The 12,441-nt window shown below is 48.4% G+C and overlaps 6 protein-coding genes across 6 annotated transcripts; 1 reads left to right on the top strand and 5 right to left on the bottom strand.

Annotated features, from left to right (window-relative positions):
• Positions 1–170: 170 nt before the first annotated feature.
• An17g00060 (hypothetical protein) lies at positions 171–1,487 on the bottom strand (the record flags this gene model as incomplete). Its single annotated transcript, XM_059745390.1, has 5 exons — positions 171–510; positions 553–905; positions 950–1,133; positions 1,206–1,322; positions 1,411–1,487. The coding sequence occupies 5 exons, from the start codon at positions 1,485–1,487 to the stop codon at positions 171–173; spliced, it is 1,071 nt and encodes a 356-aa protein (XP_059604955.1).
• Positions 1,488–2,861: 1,374 nt separating this feature from the next.
• On the top strand, positions 2,862–3,519 carry An17g00050 (hypothetical protein; the record flags this gene model as incomplete). Its single annotated transcript, XM_059745389.1, has 5 exons — positions 2,862–2,882; positions 2,954–3,054; positions 3,110–3,169; positions 3,275–3,356; positions 3,445–3,519. The coding sequence occupies 5 exons, from the start codon at positions 2,862–2,864 to the stop codon at positions 3,517–3,519; spliced, it is 339 nt and encodes a 112-aa protein (XP_059604954.1).
• Positions 3,520–3,614: 95 nt separating this feature from the next.
• Positions 3,615–4,256, bottom strand: An17g00040 (hypothetical protein; the record flags this gene model as incomplete). The annotated part of the gene is made up of 2 exons (XM_059745388.1): positions 3,615–4,001; positions 4,155–4,256. 2 exons carry the CDS (start codon positions 4,254–4,256, stop codon positions 3,615–3,617), a joined length of 489 nt encoding a protein of 162 aa, XP_059604953.1.
• A 950-nt stretch (positions 4,257–5,206) lies between these two features.
• On the bottom strand, positions 5,207–6,038 carry An17g00030 (uncharacterized protein; the record flags this gene model as incomplete). Its single annotated transcript, XM_059745387.1, has 3 exons — positions 5,207–5,527; positions 5,559–5,690; positions 5,748–6,038. The coding sequence occupies 3 exons, from the start codon at positions 6,036–6,038 to the stop codon at positions 5,207–5,209; spliced, it is 744 nt and encodes a 247-aa protein (XP_059604952.1).
• Positions 6,039–6,538: 500 nt separating this feature from the next.
• On the bottom strand, positions 6,539–8,228 carry An17g00020 (hypothetical protein; the record flags this gene model as incomplete). The annotated part of the gene is made up of 4 exons (XM_059745386.1): positions 6,539–6,671; positions 6,824–7,121; positions 7,304–7,515; positions 7,696–8,228. The coding sequence occupies 4 exons, from the start codon at positions 8,226–8,228 to the stop codon at positions 6,539–6,541; spliced, it is 1,176 nt and encodes a 391-aa protein (XP_059604951.1).
• Positions 8,229–9,486: 1,258 nt separating this feature from the next.
• Positions 9,487–11,653, bottom strand: An17g00010 (uncharacterized protein; the record flags this gene model as incomplete). Its single annotated transcript, XM_001398195.1, has 3 exons — positions 9,487–9,836; positions 9,894–11,144; positions 11,200–11,653. The coding sequence occupies 3 exons, from the start codon at positions 11,651–11,653 to the stop codon at positions 9,487–9,489; spliced, it is 2,055 nt and encodes a 684-aa protein (XP_001398232.1).
• Between the last annotated feature and the right edge of the window lie 788 nt (positions 11,654–12,441).

The raw sequence follows: 12,441 nt of genomic DNA, 5'->3' as shown, positions 1-12,441 counted from the left end.
CAACTTGATCGCGGAGGATGGGCAGCATGCCCCGCATTCTCAGTGAAGTTCTGGGCAAAATTCATATTCGAAATCGGCTTTTATTTAAGTTGACAGTCCCAGTCACGAGAGCAATATGCTTGTAACCCCCATCTGGTGACCATGAATGCCTTTTGTTCGCTCTTTCTTTATCACAGTCTTGGCTTCAAGAACTTCTTCCAACTAGGATCCAGTTGCTGAATGGCCGCTAGGGACAGAGAATATATGGCGCGATAACTCTCTCCATGCCGATAAAGTGCAAGGGCTGGATTCAGATTGTGCCTTCTCAGCTCACCTTTGTTCCAAAGGAACGGCTTGGCTTCTACCGAAAGTGCACATAGAGTTGTTATCTCTGATCTTATTCCCCGCTTCCAGCGTCGGAGATAACCATCTCTGAGGGGAACATATGAGAGGTAACCAGGCCCATCCCTGGTCACTGAATGCTTTTGTTTTGTAAACAGTATTGACAGGCCATAGTAGTCACCGCACTTTCTATGTTTGGAGCAAATAGTAGCTTTAAACCTTCAAGAGTACCGGAGGTCATTGAAAAAAACGGTGGTGATGGTATGAAGACGTGGCATCTGCGTTGATGTTCCTGTAAATGAGGGTTTGTATGGCCGTCCCCAGTCATCCTTATAGCAGAGGGTGACATGGGGATAACTGGAACGACGAAGGATTGGAGAGTAGATGTCTAAATCGAGTAGAATGCCGGCAAAAGCAGGCAGTGCCAGTTTAATGAAGAAACAATAACGCGTTAGAGCCTTGAGGTTGGGGCGATATATCACAAAAATGTGGCACCCCGCAAGCAGTACTCGCAGATGAACAACATCCTGCTGGATGACTACCGACCACGTAGTAACAATGCTCGGACCCCTCAGATCGCTCATCTACACCGAAAAGTAATGCTGTTAGTAAGCTAGATCTGGCTGACGAGCTCCTTTGAGTCGATAGAAGAGAGCATCGCCCAGAGTGGCATATGCCCGGAAGAGTCGCTGGATGATGGCAATTGCGAGGCATGATGCAAGCGAGAGTGAAAGGGGTAAGGTCCACACATGAAGAGACCACGGGAGGAGTAAAGACGCGCAAAAAGTGATGGTTGATGAGAAGATGCAAGGCTGCACGAAGAGAGAGCAATTGCTGCTGAATCAAGTACAGTTCAGCTAAACAAGTATGTCGAACAATCATACTCCGGGGTTAGAGGCACAGCAGTAGTACTTGACAATGTCAATTCGAACATCACTGCTCGGATGCTTTGAGCATGATCGCTCCACGGGTTCTTGACGACTGGGGCAGTTCCAGTGTTACTAGGATCCAGGCAGTAAAACCACACGACACTAATAGCGGGTTTGAAGCAGGAGATATCTTGTTTCCATAGCATCTCAAGTTGCTAACCAGGTGCATACAAAAACCAGCTCTGCTGCGATTGTTTCCAAAGTATAAGTAGGTGGGCCTTTAGCCCATTGCCCCATGATTTGTGGTACGATGATGAGCAATGTGCGAGTTACCCCGTGCCCTATATCGTCATTTCGGCCGTGTTGCGATAGGTTGGCTCTGAGATGAGTGTGCACCGATAAAGCGACACAATATGTTATCGACAATATTCTTATAATATATCACTATCCATCAACCATATCATAAAATGGTATTGTCATTGTACAATAGGACCATTAGTCGCAGCTAAGCCGGTGCTCCGATCAGTCTGAGGCCAATTCCTTAGACCAAGTGCCCTTCAGAAAGACACCAAGGTTCAACCGGAGGAGTGAGTCGTGGCCATAGAATGGACGGACTAACCCACTTCTGGCCGATACGTAGTAGCTCACCTTGACAATGCTCAATTCTCCATCCCAGCCGTCTTCGCCTTCCTTGAGCTCAGCAAAGAAGCCAGTATATCACAAACTGCGATCAGTGCGGTCTTTGTTGCTTCATGGTCTTGAAGCTGGATTACTTTCGGATTTATAAGCTGGATGAGATAGTCTGTTACTGTTCCACGCCACCAAGCATGCCGGGCGGAGACGCAACCATGCGACATCAGAGTTATCGGTATCAGAATCCATATTCGTATCACGTCGATGCCTTTTCAGTAGCGGAGAATTCAGTGCATCCAGTTCCGCGCGCCAAAGAGCAGCTCTCAGTACAGAACGTAAGGAGCATTGATAGTGCAACCTTGGGCGATAGATGGAGACCGAGTTCTTCATAGTCTGAAGATTTAAAGATAGTAGGCACCTGAGAGAAACGACAGACGGGGAAGCTGGTAGGCAAGAATCAAAATGTTGCGTGCGTTCTTCCTGGACTTACTGCTCTTCAAAACCGTCTTGCCGGCACCGCCAAAAGTGGGCCAGAGCAGCAAATAATGCAGTTCGCTGCCTTGTTCGTGGGGTTTGCCAAATCAGCTGCGCGTTTCAAGCTGTTTGGAGCATAAGCCATGAAGGGATCCGCCGGGAAAGACAAAGAAGTCGAAGAGGCCGATTCTTGCGAGGATACCAAGTGGCCAACGGTCTGCATTATAGAGAGATGACTCCAAAGGTTCCAGGAAGACCAGAGAACCGCCTGTGAAGCTGGTCGGGGTCGAAGTCTAAGGCATCAGTGCTAAGCTTTACCTAAAATGTTCAGACGATGACATCATGCCTCGACGGTTCTTCGAGAGAGCACAAGATGAGGGTAAAGTGCAGTGTATATATAGAACAACAAGGCTCTGGGTGCCTTCTAGTCATTTATGAGATGGTCCGGTTCATGGACAATAGGGTATATGACTTTTATAGGGCAGGTTGTTCGACCGGTAATTGCGCACCGTATGTGCTGTGTGGAAGAGCAAAGCAGTTGATTATATCATAAACAGACAGAAAATGACCGGATGGGACTGCAAGGTATTGCCAATCTGAGCTCCTTCATGTAGTGTATCTGTTGCGTTGTCTAGAAGCGACTTTGTTGATGAGAGGTCGATGAGCAGAAGCAAGAAGGTCATATTGAAATGAACAGCCCGGTGACTGAGAAAGTCTTCGTAAGCATGAAATGCAGCAGAGCGCTTGATTCAACGCTGTATGAGGTCAGACACCAGCTGACGTTTATACCGTTATTCAAGCGTAGAACGCAGTGCAAATGACAATGCCAACGTCGAAAGCGGCATATTTGTATGGCGCTCTGCCCAGTTCAGGTTTGAGATTGTGATAGTCGATCCAACCAACTGTATTATAAGCTCCAATTATTTTGGCAAAGTTTGTTAATCCGATGTCGTTATCCTCGGTCTGTCTTTGGGGAGTTTGGGGACTTGTGGTGTGTCGTTTCATCCCGGATTCTTCATGCACTCAGCCCAAGGAATATGGTATTCTTTCGTGACGGAGGTAAATCAGAATACACTCTCTGCTTAACACTGCTTGAAATATAGTGCGAAGATGGACGAGAGCAAGTACATTTTCGGAATATTTCCAGGAAGTAAACATCCAACTAGGAGAAATTCACTCAAGCGCTGCTCACCAGCCAGCTTACGCTGGTCTGATGGACTAGAACAGTCATATATGAAACTGCAGCTTATCCAGTTCTGAACGGAACAATGGAAATATAAGGTGCCGCATTTGCTTATACTTGCGTACTCGGGGAAGCTAAGACGCCCACAGTAGCTCGGCTTCAAACCTTACTGTTGGAGGACAATGTAAGGTCTTTTCGAGGTTTTGCCGGAATATCGCTTGGCAGTCTGTGTGGCCCGTGAAGATGATGTGGACCACCAGAGTCACGTTGAAGTCTTGAAGGAACGGTATTTCTTCATACATGATCCCTTGCCGCAATGAAGAGTGGGCAGCCCCATCGAACATCAGTATGGAAGTGTTGTGTACTGGGTTAACCGCAGATGAGATCACCCAAGTATAAGAACAAAAGCATTGTCTCACCACTGCGTTTTCGGAATCATTTGCTTGACGGGATGTCAAGATCAAGTTCCGAAACTGGTCAACACAGAGCACTCTGAACCGCTGGATCTTCCCCAATTCAGCCTTTGACCATGCTAATTATGGTTCCAATCACGCCTTGCTCGATCAGTAGGATAAGCAATGATGTGAAGCGATGGACGTATTCGAACGGGTTTTCGAAAGTACGATATATAATAGCCAAGGCAGCACCCATAGCCTTCACCAGCTACCGCGCACCCTGAACAAAAGCGGGTCGCCGTGAAGACCAGCCGACGCAAGATTTGACACTTCCAGAGAGCCAAAAACCATCAGTGCGCGCAGAAAACCCGCTGTAGCCATAACGGACTGAGTTATCTTTGACAGTTAGCAAGGATGCCTTTGGAAAATCATAACGCGAAAATGAAATGGTAAATGTCATACAGCCTGCCTTGCGTCGACGCACCAGCTGAAGGTACGCTGGCATTCAAAGGCTGCATTTACCAGAAATAGCTTTCCTAGGCTGAATAAGTGGAGAAGAACAAGTACCATCTAAAGTATCTTGACATACTCATGACTCAGTTGGCCCGCGGCTGTGACTAGCTGGCCACAATACTTCTGGAATATTGGTGGATGTGGTGGATATAGTGACGTCTCTCAATAGAGTTGGTAGATTGATGAAGCAGGATGTGATTGTTTGTGGACCGATAGCAACATCATCAGCTTTCCAGGTCTTAGAAGAACTATCTCAGTCCCGTCGATTTCGATCGCTTATGCCTGTCGGAATCTTCTTCCGCAGGGCCAAAGGCATTCTAGCCTTTCCAGATTGTCCGATGCAAACGAAAAGACGGATCCATCCATCTCCATCTGTTTCGATCATAGGCGGTTGCATTTGGCCAGCTTCGCTTTCATCTGCGTAAAAGGATGATACTATTCTCCTTGACTCTCTCAGATTGCGCTTTGTATATGATGGTATTAACCGATACTGGACTTTTTGCGGAACGACATTGTCTGCATGTAGAATCAGCATCAGCGATATGTAGTGGTGCATTTTGGTGATCCCTTTACATTTACGAACCATTTCCAGCTATTCTCGGAGGCGGTGCTTCTTGTCTGTGGTCGAAGATGCTTTAGACATCGAATGTCCAGAACTGTGGTATCCAGAGGCATTATCTGGTCGATGTCATCAGACGCCATTTTAAGTTTAGAATGGTCACGCATTTGCTCAACAGCAATATTCCCTGGCAAGCCGAGCATGATGGAGCGCCAGCCAGAGATATACCAGTTGAGAGAAAGTAGCAACAGCGACAACATCATTGGTCGTAAACAATATGCAATTCAGAAAGCCCAGCAGTATTACCTGAAGTTCTGTTCCTCAGATAATGGGCCTCGTCGCATATGACGAGGTCAAAGCATCCACCAAGACTGTGCGGAAAGTCGGATCGGATGGACTCAGTCGGCTTATACTTCTCCGAGTATTTGTTCTTGTGCCACTCAGAGACTGCAGAGAGACCATGGCGCTTCTCAAGAGTATTGTAGGTAGTAAGTACCATTGAATATCTGCCATCGAAATCTGGCTGAAACATCGGATGCTTTTTAGTCAACTTATTCTTGACATAGAGGGAGCTTCCCGTCTGTGTCCGATTATCACCGAAATAGACAAACGTCTAGTTTATTGCTTAGCTTGCGCAATTCAGATGACCACTGGTCCAGCAGGTGTGGAGGAACCACAATCAAAGTAGGCTTGGTAGTGAATTTCTCGCCTGCTTGCAGCTTCTTGCGCTTGTCCCGGGCCACCTGCTAGGCGTTAGCTGTATTTGCCTAATACCAGGATTCCTTGCAGGGCTCACTTACTGTCAGAATGAATGCAATGAATTCGATTGTCTTCCCGAGGCCCACAGCGTCAGCGAGGATGGCGCCTTTGGTTACCTGGGCGCACCAGATCCGCCAAAGCCTCCAGACGGCCGGCCCCTGCCAAATAACGAGAAGGGTTATAAGAAGGGGACGACACAGATAAATCACTGGCAGTGGAGCAGGTAGGCAGCACACTGGTTCATAACGTGTTTGTTGGGCGAATGAAAGCAGTTCCATTGAGCTGCTTGACCGAACGAGCTTCCGAGCACATATTACGCTCCATGCCCCCATTCCTTCGTTCGCCCGAAGACGTAGGCATCGAACGACGCCGTCTCAGGGAAATCATATACTCTCCGACCAGGCCGAATGCGTCGAGACCAGGCACAGTCCAGATCAAGATGCAGTACTGGAGGGGATGACGTGAACGATTTAGACGAAGGATATGGCAGGTTGAGAACGAAACCTCTTTCTCACATAATGAATTTTGGCACAAGAACCAGAAATTCTGGGTTGGGTGGATTTCAGTGTTATTGGTTGGGGGTGGTTGGATGTGCTGCACAACATCTTGCCTTGACTGAACGAAGGCCTGGCCGTTCTTAAACCTAGAGCAGCTCCATTCATAGGTGAGGTAGCGAGATGTGGGTGATATGACCTCTTTCCCTTCTCTCTGGCGTCGCTTGTCTTGACTTGATAGCATAATTGTCCTCGGTGTTTGGTCTCGCAGAATACCTCTTAGACGTCTTATAAGGGTCAGTAGACATCATCAAGATCCAGCGGGGATGGATACAGCATCACTCGCCAGATCGTACACTGTCTTGCTCATTCATACCTGCAACATGACATTGGATACAGACTGACGCGCGTAAGCTGAACTCGATCGTGAGGACAGACAACTTAAGTGTGACGTTTCCAGATTCGCGGCTCCTGAATCGGAATGGAAGTCATGAGGCAGGATAGAATATCGTCTTGTCTATATCGAGAGAATAAGGAACACAGTGGAACAAGACATAGAACCACCGATTAGCGCTAGTTGCAGTGTGCATAGAGAAAGTAACTAACGGAAACGCTAGTTCTACTCATCAAGCTGACGCCAGGATGTGCTCCCGGAGACATCTACCACCAAGCCGGCGGTAGTTGATTCATTGTTGTGAATAATGAAGCAATCTTTGTTTGATTCGAACAAACGCACTTCATAGTACTTTTCTGCCCTGGAACCAGAACCAGATAATGAGCTCTTCAAAGAATGAGTTTTCTTCCCTGGCCGCAGCCAGGAACCTTTCGGCACATGCTGATGGTCTCTGCAGTCTCGGATACCCATATTCGGCTTTGATGGCTCTGGACGTTGAGTCCGAGATTCCTCAAGAGCATTACGCTCTCAAGCCGTAAGGTGCAACAAACATTCCGGTGGAGTGGCTAGCCACAATAATGGCCTAGCTGGATCAGATGCTTTGCCAAATGAGGGAAGAATGTCATAAGATAAATTTGAAGAGGCCCATGTGGGAAACGATGTATGCTCGAGGATGTATCGGACAATGTGGACTAAATCTCTCCAGAACCCATGGTCCCTTCGTCTTGGTATCGACGGAATGTTATGCTGTCAGGTAGCCTATCGCACTGCACAATTGGAAAGTTCGTGGGTGTAGTTTTATAGGAGGTTTGCCCATGTGTTTCACGATTTGACTGGAGTGATGCTAAAGATGACTCAAAGATCTTAGTGGCGTAGATGGCGGCAACATAGGCTGAGCTCACTGTGCATCTCTTGGTTAGTCTAGACCCATGAACATATTGAAGATTTCCGCGAAGAACCGATAGTATGACGGTTTGTCGGAGCACCAAGGTGCAATTATAACAGCAGCGGTGTTGGCTAGCAGACCAATCATGCGTATTGAGCATAATGAAGGTACATCGGAAGAGTGGCCATATTACTAAAGACGTAGAGAGATAGGACCTGTCAAAATGGTCTTGTGCTAGGCTATTCGTGAGGATATTCCCTAGCGGTATAGAGGCACTGAAGTAAAAGATGCATTGTGTCTTGTCCCTGGTAAGGCTTTTGACCTCCGTAGACCGTAGAGTTTCAGATGCACAGAAGAGTAAATCCTCAGTTTCCGCAGCTCGTGTTAAGCAAACTTTCGAATGCAGTGTTCGTCTGAGACCTATATGTATGGTGACCATTCGCCTAAACTGACCGAATCGTTGCAATAGTTCGTGACTCGAGAGTACTGAGTGCTTCAGGGAGGGATGCTCAATCAAGCCAACCCTATCGTATAACCGAAGCATAAAGATACCAGCATAGCACGTTCTGCAGCACCAGGCGATCGCACCATGACCACGCCGATCGATGGGTATATATTCGTTCTCTCCATCTGGCAAGCCATAGTATTCAAGGATATCGACCGACTGAAATGCAGCATTCATCATATCGGCAGTCACTTCAACGATGTTGTCGACGAAATAGTACATTCCTTTCGACAGGGGCATCATGAAGGTGTCATTGAAGGACGTATCGACTATCACCAAGTAAATCGATGATGTGCTAACCTCGACGCTAATGGAAGTTGAGCATCGTAGTTATGCTGGTGTGAGGAAGCTAGGGAGAGTGATATGAAATGAGACGACAGACAATATCTTCAGCTCTGAGATATCGCTGATGATTTAAGAATGGATATAGGTCTCTTCACGGGATACGAGGGGATATGGTGACTCATATGGCAGTTACCAGAGCCATTCGAGGAGATGAGAAGAGGACCATTCCAGCACATAGTATAGACGTCCAACGATGAAGAGGAAAAGTAGGACGCTCATTATATCAAGAGGAAGATGGTGTTAGGATGTATCTTTTGTCGATGGTGCCATGAGATATAGATATAATAAAGAAGAGTATATACTTTGAAGATGCCAATGGGCGTGTGAGGAAGAGAGGGGTGAGGAGGAAAAGAAAGGAGAAGGGGGCGAAGCGGGCTTTTATAATAGCTGCAGACCGGGTATCAGCTGATCTAATTACCATCCACGAGTGTGAAGCGAGTTGGTGAAGAACAATATTCATACAATACGCGACACGTATGGAATCACTAAGGGTAGGGAATCGTGAATCAGAAGTCGTAGTGAGTGCTCATAATTTCATCAGGCGATGCATTTCTATGGCTGAGAGACAAGAGAAGCATGCACTGGTATCTCGCCATAGACCAATTAGCTTCTGAGGATATAGCCAAAAGGAATTCCGGGTAATTGGGGAAAGGGAACTAATGAAGAGAGTGAAGATGTCTGCGCATGCAGCAGAATATGTGATTCGGAAATTTCCATTAAATCACCCACCAGTGTGAATCAACACCCGGTATCTGTTGATTCTTATTGCGTCACTATTGCAAGGGTGTGAAGTGACTAAGGCTTCACGGGATGAGTTATTAATGAATTCACGTGCAGTGTGGTAATAAAAGGGAGTTTGGTAAAATGTGACATGGAAGCCATCATGATGTGGGCAAAGGCGATCTGTACGGATTTGGAATATGCACCGCCAGATTGTAGGATTTCCATGTTCGAAGAAACCAAGAGAAGCAGAGGGCATCAATCAAGCAGATTACTACGGCAGCAATCTACAGGTCTTCACCACAATCCCTTAGTGGCCAATGCAAACTGATCTTGAGAATCCTATTCAAAAGCTAACTAAATGCTACTAAAACAGAAACCATGATGGGAATCATAGAGAATACTCTAACAAAGGAAACGCACTTGAAAGACAAAATTAGACCTGAACACTAGACCCATCACTCTTCTTGCAAGAAGAGCACGCCCCAGTGCCAGCCGCAACTTGAGACGGCGTGCGAGCAAAGCTAGGAGGGACGTCCAAGGCAGGGTTCCTCGCGAAGAAGTGTCTCGGACGAAGAAGCAGGGTCATCGGCTCAGCAGGCATGATAGGATAGTCTTCAGGGGCAGGGAAGTGTGTAAGGCCAAACGTATGCCATAGGACGACGTCCGTGTTCTCGATAGATGAATTCGGACCAGCGGCTTCAATCCAGGCTGGCAGACCATGGGATGGTTCACCCGAGGTTTGGGGTACGTGGCGACCGGCAGGGTGAATTTCGTCATCAGAGTCTTTATTCGGAAGTTAGTGAAATGGTTCATGTACAAAAATGCAGGGCAGTGACTTACACTTAGTGACATGCACGGCATGTCTAGCGAATCCAGCCCGCTTCCAGACCAAACTACCTTCCTTCGGAAGCAAGGGAGGCACTTCACGGCTGACGAGCTTGTAGCAGACAGGCTTCTTGCTGTGGGGGTTCAGCTTGTTGGTGTTTGCAATTTCCCAGGTTCTGGATGTGTTGCCGTCATAGTCGGACATTGCTTCAAGAGGGGTAGTGAACTTTGTCTTCTTGGCGTAGAATGCGTTTCCGTACGGGTTCTCAGCACTTCCCACCTCCGCTTCACTGCGAGTTGCGTCGACTTGGAAGACGGTGTTGTTGGGTCCGTCGACATTAGCGTCCACACGCAGACAGAACAGATGCTGGTGGTTGTGTGCGTTGACTCCAGGGTAGACTTCAGTACCCCAGCCCTTGGTGTCCTCGCCGGGGTTCATGGCGTAGGTGTTCAGAATACCGGTGAGCTTGATGTCGAGCTGGATAGTACCGTCCTGGTGGAAGATCCAGTAGACGCAGTACTCGTAGTTGGCGGCAGTGAAGATGTGGGAGATGACCAGCTTCCGGCCACGAGTTACAATGACAGACTCGTCACGGAAGTCGGTGTGCTTGAAGAGGATACCGGCGTCTTCCTCGTGGATACAGATGGCGTTCTTGATGATCGTGCTGGCACCCGCACGGTTGACAAAGGCAGCATCCATGTAGTGGATGGCGCCCTTGCAGTCGCAGCCGAGGGAAAGACTGTTGGTCATGTAGCCACCGCCGTACTCTCCCAGGTCGAAAGCGTGCTTGCGCTGATGAGGGTGCTCAGGATTTCCGTAGGGGACGACCATCTCTGCGAGAGAGAGACGGTAGAACACGGGGCGGACATTTCCATTGTCATTGAAGGTAATGTTGTTCAAGACGATACCCTCACGGTAGTTGAAACCAACGTGGATGTTCCACTTTTGCCAGTCGATAGTACGTCCGTTGATACCGAAAGAAACACCCTCTGGCTGAGTGATGTGAATGGGCTTAATATCCGTCCTGTAACCACCATCTTTCTCAATCGACGCGGGGTGGTAGTTGTTGGGAGGCGCCTTGCTGATGGGCCTCCGGACCGGCGGGATATCGATGTGAATGACCTGCTTCGTTTCCGCATTGAAGATAGGGCAGAAGTCCAGAGGAAACGTGTATTGAGAATCGTCAATGTGGGGACGGTAGTACATAAGAGCCTGTTGCAGACGAACACCATTGCCGAAACGCTCGTCGTATCCGATTGTCCAAGCTGCAAACGAATTAGCAACATGCAAGTCAGAACAAGTCGTACAACAACAACTTACGATCGCAGTAAACCTTGTGCATTTCCTCCTTAGGAATGCCGATGATCGCGCACTGCTCAATGACCTTGGGATCCTGGCGAACAATCGACTCAACCTCCTGCAAATCTTCCATGGTGATCAGGGGTTGCACGCCAGGCGTGTGTTCCCATCTCAGGATCTTTTTGTTATCAAGGTCGACGATTCCATCGTAGACCTTGCCGCCAGGCGCAATGGCAACGATATCCGCAGCACGAGTGGGACGGGGAGCCTTCTGCGGGTTTTCCAGCCATGCCATCATCTCCGCCTTGCGGGGCTCATACAGAGTGACCGCATTGAAGTTGACCTTGCCATACTCCTTGCGGATAAGGGCGACAGCGGTGTCAATTTCTACTGTCGAGAGGGGATCCAGGGGATGAGGAGGAGGAGAAGTAGCTTGGACCTGGTGGGTCAGCTGTTGAAGGCGCTCGAGAACCATGATGAAGGAGCGGTGTAATGCAAGCGGAATTGCGTATCAACGAAGTCCGTGGTGTGCAGCAGAAAGTATGGGAGAGGTAAGAGTATATGTTTTCCTCACTTGGAAAATAAACCGGCGACCTGGCCGGGTTGTACGGTAGGACAAGTAACGAAGAGGTAAAGTGATGCTACCACACAGACTGTGTGAAACCATAGTCGACACAGAGGGGGACAACCCACCTTATAAGCAGCAAGCGCATGGCTGCACGAGCGCATTGCCAGAGGAGGATATGATTGTACAGCACGACTGCTGCACCACCGATAAGATACGCCTCGATAAGCACGCACGGATTCCTTGCCTCGAAGCGGTCTAGTGCCGACTGCTTCTCCGCCGCGACTCAAAGCGGCAATCGGAACCTTGTCCAAGACTACCGGTGAGATAGGCTACCCCGGATTCGCAGACTGACCCGAGCGTCGGCCTGGAAGGGTCCGATCTAGGCATCGGATGTGGTTGCCCCTATCAGGTTCACCAAGGGATGGCAGTCAGTCTTCGTTCCCCTCCTGATGCAAGATCAGCAGACCGATCGCGGACGGGGTAATACAACGCGTTCTGCATCACTGCCAGGCTGTCATTGAGCCACGAAGGGTGAAGTGGGTCTGAGCTACTAACAAGATAGTTTGATAATGCTAATTAATAACCTGTCTATCAAGGAGGCGAAGTAGATTCCAAACCAGTTCTATCTACGTGGATAGAAACGAAAGGAGTGGCAAACCCCGGACGCTTAAAGAAAATAATGCTTGACGTAGATC

Source organism: Aspergillus niger, assembly GCF_000002855.4.
Source record: "Aspergillus niger supercontig An17".
In the NCBI taxonomy this organism is placed as follows: domain Eukaryota; kingdom Fungi; phylum Ascomycota; class Eurotiomycetes; order Eurotiales; family Aspergillaceae; genus Aspergillus; species Aspergillus niger.
This window is presented reverse-complemented; position numbering and strand designations above follow the sequence as displayed.